The 7,851-nt window shown below is 28.9% G+C and overlaps 1 protein-coding gene across 1 annotated transcript; it reads right to left on the reverse strand.

The window, feature by feature from the left end:
• Positions 1–616: 616 nt before the first annotated feature.
• Positions 617–3,286, reverse strand: LOC133327781 (ubiquitin-conjugating enzyme E2 G1). The gene is made up of 2 exons (XM_061536319.1): positions 3,162–3,286; positions 617–1,002 (listed from the first exon to the last, which is right to left on the reverse strand). Exon 2 carries the CDS (start codon positions 936–938, stop codon positions 645–647), a length of 294 nt encoding a protein of 97 aa, XP_061392303.1. The 5' UTR covers positions 939–1,002; positions 3,162–3,286; the 3' UTR covers positions 617–644.
• Positions 3,287–7,851: the final 4,565 nt, after the last annotated feature.

The following is a 7,851-nucleotide window of genomic DNA, read 5'->3' on the forward strand; positions in this document are numbered from 1 at the left end:
TTGACAGCAAGAAAATACTAAATAATGAGTTCGTCACCCGGTAGACCTTATTTAATAGGCAATTTATTGATTGAACAAGAATTTGCCTCAATTTTGAAACGTCAGGCGAATTCATGGCTTAATCTTCTCTCGCTGTCAACATTTACATCACGAATTGAATTCGCCTGCCGGTTAACTTTATCAATAAACCTTGTTTTGGTTCGAATAAAAATATTTTTTGTTTATTTATTCTTCAAATAATAAATTTGACAGACAATGAAGATTTCGAATTCGCCTCCTTGTTAACCTTGTGAATAAACCTTGCTTTGTAATTACCAGAATACAATTTGTTTTTTAAGGCTTGACGCCATTCCGCAAAATAATAAACTAAATTTATTTTAAAGGATTTAAAACAGATTTATTGAAATTGGTGTTCTTAAATATTTTTTCTAAATTGGCAATGAAGTATTCATAATTTTCAAAACTTAAAACACTTTATATTTTATAGAAATAAATAATGCATTAAAAGAGCTTTCTAAATTGCAATGCAAAAATTAAAAGTATGAAAGGGAAATTAGATTCATCATGTTTTTTTGTTTTCTTTTCTTCTCTCATTATAGGTTGGTATCAAATCGTAATTATAAATATACAAATACAAGCGAGTTCTACGAGCATTCTTCCTGGCTCTTTCTAACACAACGGGCTACTTTCCTCTTAAATTCAGGATAAGATTCCCTCCATTCCTTGGCAGCATCTACGTTAGCTGGAGACTCATCGTTTGGATCTGCGAGCATCGATATCACAGATATCAAAATTGTCTCAACTGTGTGTACTGGCAACCAACGCTCGGAAGCTTTTTCATATCCCCATTTATCATCTCCAGGTTCATGAAGGATCGAAATGCAAACATCACCGTTTTTCTCGATATTTGGATGCCAAATTTCCGTTACGAACTTCATGCGAGGTGGGCGTAACGGATACTCTTTAGGAAAATATAAATGAGCTTTGAAAAATCCGCCTTCACTGTACAATTTAATAAAAAGAATTATTATTATTAATTGTATTATAACAAAAAACAAATAATTACTGGAAAAAATAACTAATTATCATCATTTATTTGATCTATCACGTATTTTTAAGCCAGCATGTACTTAACAATTTGTAGGTTTTTTTTGTTTTTGTTGAAATTTTCACAGATTTTCTTTCACCTTATTATATCATATTAACTAAGTAGTGCCAATGTTTTAAAAACAACTTAGAAACGCAATATGGTGGATTTATAAACTACTCAAAAAAAAAATGTTTAAAATAATTAAAATTACTCTAAAAGGGATGTTAAACTGCTCAAAACAATATTATAATATAAATATACATAAAATTTAAAAATATTATTATTTTTACTATTTGGGTTTGTTAGTACCCAATTAATAAAAATAGAACAAAAATTAAATTAATGTAAAAGAGAGGGATTGAATCTACTCAAACTTCTTTAAATATTAACATTAATTGGGCAATATAAATTATATAAATGCGAGGATTGGAACTTCTATATATATATATATATATATATATACTAAAAAAAACTAATAATTTTTCGATTCTTAGAGGTTCTGGAATAGAAATATTAACAGTCTTCAAATATTAACATTAATTGGGCAATATAATTTATATAAATGCGAGGATTGGAACTTCTTATATATATATATATATATATATATATATATATATACTACAAAAAACTAATAATTTTTCGATTCTTAAAGTTTCTGTAGGTCGATTCAGTAATTTATAACGATCCGACAATCGACAATTTTGTCTACACATAAAATCGTTTGCAGTAACGAACATGTTATTCTGTAAAAATGTAGACAAATTGTCGATAAACTTTCAAAACGCTTTTAATTTGGAACATTTTGAACAAAACAAGGCATGTTCAATATTGAAGAATATTTGTCGATACGTTAACTTCGAATTTTTTGGTGTTGTTTATTAACAACATTTTTAACAATTGTTGTTAAAAACTGTTATAGAATTAAAATATTGTTTATTTTGTCGTTATAATATTTTATCTATTTGAGAATTGTTTAATTTTGATAGTGAATCGACCCACTGGAATAGATTCAGTAACTTATAACGATCCGACAATCGACAATCTTGTCTACACATACAATCGTTTGCAGTAACGAAAATGTTATTCTGTAAAAATGTAGACAAATTGTCGATAAACTTTCAAAAAGCTTTTAATTTTGAACATTTTGAAAACAAAATACATACAAATTCAGAACAAAACAAGGCATGTTCAATATTGACAAATATTTGTCGATAAGTTAACTTCGAATATTTTGGTGTTGTTTATTAACAACATTTTTAACAATTGTTGTTAAAAACTGTTATAGAATTGAAATATTGTTTATTTTGTCGTTATATTTTATCGATTTGAGAATAGTTTAAATTTGATAGTGAATCGACCCACAGGATTTTTTCAATATCGATTGTATACACGAGTCTCCCTATTAATACCACAAATTTGGTATGGCTGTTTCCGTATTGCAAATAAGTATATTTTTACTACGATAACAAATGTTCCTTTCTAATTCTTGCAGTACGGAAGCGTACGTACTTATATAACGAACACCGGTTATGAAGATTTTTTTCTACAGTTTTCTATGTGTTACTAACGTGGTTAATCAATTAATACTTGCAAGAGAATTCAGTTAATGTTTCCATATATAATAATTCTATAAATGTTGTAAGTTCTAGGAAATCTCTTGGTTTGTTTCTTGATAGTAGTTTGATGTGCATGTAAATTCTTTGGTATTCACGTAAACTTTATTTTATGAATGTTGTATTCTTTGGATATGGCTCAAGCTAAGAGCATTAGAATTCAATTAGCCCATCTATTTTTGGTGGTTATTGTGGATATGTTTTACGTAAAATTATACTTCTGTTCCATAGATAAAAATCAGATAAATATCTCTTACACACTCTGATTGAGAAGCTTAAAAAACACATTTTCTGCAAAATCAAGTTTTCTTGTAGCAAATGAACGAAATCTAATACGGGTAACAACTTTTATTAAACTGTCTCAAAACATTGGTAAATTAAAATAATAATAAGTTATTTTTTCCTGTAATGTTACAAAATGTGGATTTTTGGTCCGTACTTTAATTTCAAATACTTACTAAAGTGTATCCGGGGGGCCTATAATAAGTACCTCCCATCTGAATATATCGTTTTCATCGATCAATCCAGCTGAAAATCCTTCAACAGGATTTTTATTCAGTTCTAAAATAAAAAAAATAATTCCAATTCATTAATATATAAATATACAGTGGCGAGCAAAAGTGTATTCATGTAGGTAAATTCCTCCCTTTAACCCATGGTACAATTATAAAAGGTAAAAGCAAATCCCAGCTGATTTGATTCCAACGTAATACTAGTGTCAATATGATTTGACAAATTATGTTTTTAAAAATCACCCAACAGAAAAATTGGGAACGCATACAATTTGAAATTTTTCTTTATTAAATATGCTCCCGTATTGAATTTACTCAATCTGCCTGCTGGGAAAGTTTGAGGAAGCAAATCTTTCTTCATGGAATAACTCGCAATTCCCAGCATTTTCATATGTGTTACACATATAAGTGGTGTTCACGTAGCGAACATGGTTTTTAAATAATAATGATAGTGAATGTCTTGCTGTGGGTCTCTTGTGTAGAAGAGAGAACATTTAGTTAAACAGGGATCTATTTTTGTCTACAGTCCACTTGAGATAAGAAATTATTTTGGTAAAATGTTTGTACACATTAATAAGATAGGAGTTTTCTATTGCCACATGTGGTATGTTTGGGTGAGATTACGGGGAGTAATCTTCACCACAGACTGATAAGTATGTGTAGCGTGCTTGCCACATTGAGATAAAGAATTGTGTGAGTCCACTCCATGTGTTATGGCAGATGCACTCTCTCTCTTTTACACATTAGTCTAAGATAGGTTAAGTCATATTGTAATAATTAGTTCTTAAGAAACACTTTTTATATTAATAAATTAGTGTGTAAATGCACCAAAAACAATACAGAAGTGTTTTCACTCCGCGGACAATATCCGCGTAAGATCCCTAGTTTTTTAAGTGGCAATGGCTCAATTATAGGAAAGATGTGGAAGCGATAGAAATATAAATTTGATAGATTTTCATTCATGTTTTTCAAATTTTTTTTGAGGATTCGAAAATATTTCATTTTCAAAATAAATATAATTTATTTATTTGTTTACATTTTTCTGTCAAATGACGTTGACGCTAGTATAACTTACAAAAACAAATTTCCATGTGGTTGTTGTATCGTTTGTTGTACAACAACACTTGTGTTACCTTCTATTATTATACCATGCCTTTAACCCCTATAACATTTTTAATAAATGAGATGACAATATAAATGTTACAGGGCTAAGCTACATTTACACGATTGAAGGCATTTTGAAGTCTTATCAAAATTTTGAAAATATTGACAAAATATTGACTTTGAACAGCTGATTTGATTATTTTGAGAAATAGTTTAGTATTAATAACTATGGACGACGACACGTCCATCAGCATTTTTTAATAATGGAGGAGCTGATAACAATGAAAAAAGAAGAAAACAAAAGCAATATTGGGTTCGGCCTTTTCTTTTGGAAGGTGATGTTGTGTATGTTTTTTTAGAGAGCGATTAAAACGGAATGATCCCGAACTATACAAAAACTTTGCAAGAATGTCACCACACGATTTTGATGTTTTGCTTGAACTAGACACCCCATTAATAGAAAAGGCCAATACTAATATTAGGGAATCTATATGCCCCGGAGAACGCCTGACAATAACATTGAGATTTTTAGCGACTGGGGACAGCTATGCAAGTCTGACGTTCTCTTACCATCTCATATTAATTTATTAATTATAATTTAATTCGTAAGTAATTTGATTCCATTGTCACTTGCCGCAACAAAAATGTGTAAATAAAAACATATGATATGTATTGATCAATAGAATGAACATGCTGTCAAAATATTTCTAGTCATCAATATTGCCAGACGCGATTTTATGCCTATTTACACGGCATCAATAAAATCTTCAAAAGTTTTGTTCAATAAATTTTGATCAATTAATTTTGAAGAAATTTAGCTGTTTACACGAGTTTGAAGCATTTTGAAGAAACCTTCAATCGTGTAAATGAAGCTTTATTCATGGTATGTACAATTATACAAGGTAACTGCAAAGCCACAATAAATACAATTCAACAACAATCACATAGAACATTGTTATTAGGTATCTCTGCGTCCTTTTCCAGTAATATGTACTCAGTAACTTCTTTTGTGAGAGTAAGAGATTTTATTCTTCTTCAAACAGTAAAATTACAAAAAGTAAACAAATATTTTGTACAAAATTTCAAATTTGTTGAAAAATACATGAGTGACAATCATATCCATTGTTTTTGTTTTTTTTTTTTTGCTTGTACAAAACTTTACTGAGTAAATTTTCCCAGTAAGATTTTTGAATACTCTGTAAAACAAAATTCAAAATAGCTCTCTCAAGTTTTGTGTAAAAAGACAACATTTAGTAGCAATTGTTACAGACAGACTTATTGTATGTAAAGGGTCCCATACACTATACATGAACAAAATCAAAATAGTTTTGATTTTGAAAATGAACCCTATCAATCTGGTGAATAATAGTACGTGTACATTTAACCGGATTTCGTTAACCCAGTGGGTTTCAATTGTCAATTCCTTTGCATATATGTCAAATAAATCCTCATAAAGTAGGTTAACCCCGTAAAAAGTTCTAATGTATATGCCGTTTAATATTCATTTTGAAAGTTGTCAGTAAATAATTTTGTGTACAAAAATAATAAAATTGTGACGGAATAAAAAAATAACTGAATTTACGACTCAAAATGCAATTTTTGGGACAAAAATCGATTTTTTGGAATATTGATTGAAGAGTTTGCCATACACTAGTCAATCTCACATATACAAAAAGGGGTTCATCGGCATGACGGCATGATTTATAGTGTATGGGGCCCTTAAGATTGGTGTCAGTTTGATATGTCGAAAAATTTTAACAAAACATACGAAATATGAATAAGTTTAATTTATTTTCAAAATATAATATTTTTGAATTTTCGGAATAAAATTGAAAAAAATTAATGAAAATCTTTTCCAGATCTTTCCTGCAGTTGAACCATTGTCATATGTAACTCATGCAAAAACGCTAAAAATATCGCTGAAAATTTCAATTTTTCACAGCAAAAGGATTTGCTGTTACAAATGTTCCCATTAGGAAATTGAAGTAGTTTATAAACAAAGGGTCACAAAATTCTGTTGCAATTTATTTGATTTGAAAATGTATAATTGTTAACGCGCGATTAGTACTATTTTAAATTAATATGATTGAAATTCGAATGCCAATTCATATTTGTAAACCCGGTTCCGAAAAAGAACACCAATACTATATTTTTCCATCGTATGCAAATTTAGAAATATAGCGAGAATAAATTACATACATTTCACAAAATGGGGCTGTATTTTTTTCAGGTTCCCAATCTATATATATATATATGTATATATATAAATGGAGCAAGAAAAATTTATACTAACGCATAAATTGAGAACGGTTAGACCGATTTGACTCAAAATTTCTTTCAGTTGTCGGTAATTGCAGTGAGAAGGTTTTTATAAAAGAAAATTTTGTGAAAATCCGCCAAAATCTTGCAGAAATTATTTTAAAGAAACGGCTGGACCGATTTCACTTAAAGTTTCTGTTAGTAGTCAGTAATTGAAGTGGAAAGGTTTTATTTAAGAACATTTTAAGAAAAATCTGCGGAAATGTTGCAAAATATATTTTGAAAGATGTTAGCATTTCCACACATTTTATATCGAACATTTATGGTTTCATCTCTTCGTAGTTCTTTTTGGCCATATTTTGGGTGAAAATGGGCAGCGTATATCTCTAAGTAATTGTCAATTACGGAAAATCAAAATATGTTAATGTTCTACAATTAATGGGATTGTTATTGCCTTGAAGAAACTATTGTATATGAAAATAAATTTATATTTTCACTAGCTGACCCGGTAAACGTTGTTTTGCCTTACCAATATTGCATCAATATAAGGTTGGTAAAAAACATTTAAAAAACAGTTTAAAATTTTGTAGAACTTATTACACCATTTTTTTTTTCAATAGAAAATCATATTTTGTTATTGCTCCAACGTTTTTGCATTATCTTATTATTCCCTTCTCATGTCCAACTGTCCTTTTGATTTTTATATTGAAAGCAGTATAACTCGAAAAATTTTAGATTTGGCATAAAAATTTAGTGGTTTCCGCTCATATAGGTATATTTCATTTTTAAACAAATTATTAACTCATTTTCAGATTGCCGTTGTAGAATTATATATGTGAAAAGTTTGGCCAATGTTGACGCCTTATATCTTCTTTTAATTGTAAGTGTCTGTTTTACATCTTAACTCTAAATCGTGAAATATTTTAATCGGATTTGATATATCCTCATATTTCTTATCAACATGATTTTAATTTAACATTTGAATAAGTTGTTGTTTAAGGTTACATAGGTTCACATCCAAACTTCAAGTTGTCTGCCAAAAAAAGAATTTCGTTTCTACAATTTTCTCAAAAATATTCCTGTGGGTCGATTCACTATCAAATTTAAACAATTCTCAAATCGATAAAATATTATAACGACAAAATAAACAATACATCAATTCAATACCAGTTTTTAACAACAATTGTTAAAAATGTTGTTAATAAACAACACCAAAATATTCGAAGTTAACTTATCGACAAATATTTTTCAATATTGAACATGCCTTGTTTTG

Source organism: Musca vetustissima, unplaced genomic scaffold, assembly GCF_032173495.1.
Source record: "Musca vetustissima isolate MV318-11 ecotype Yass unplaced genomic scaffold, APGP_CSIRO_Mvet_v1 utg33277, whole genome shotgun sequence".
Lineage (NCBI taxonomy): Eukaryota > Metazoa > Arthropoda > Insecta > Diptera > Muscidae > Musca > Musca vetustissima.

Coding starts and splice junctions, on each gene's coding strand:
- LOC133327781 (XM_061536319.1), bottom strand. CDS start 938: ATGAAGTTCGTAACGGAAATTTGGCATCCAAATATCGAGAAAAACGGT.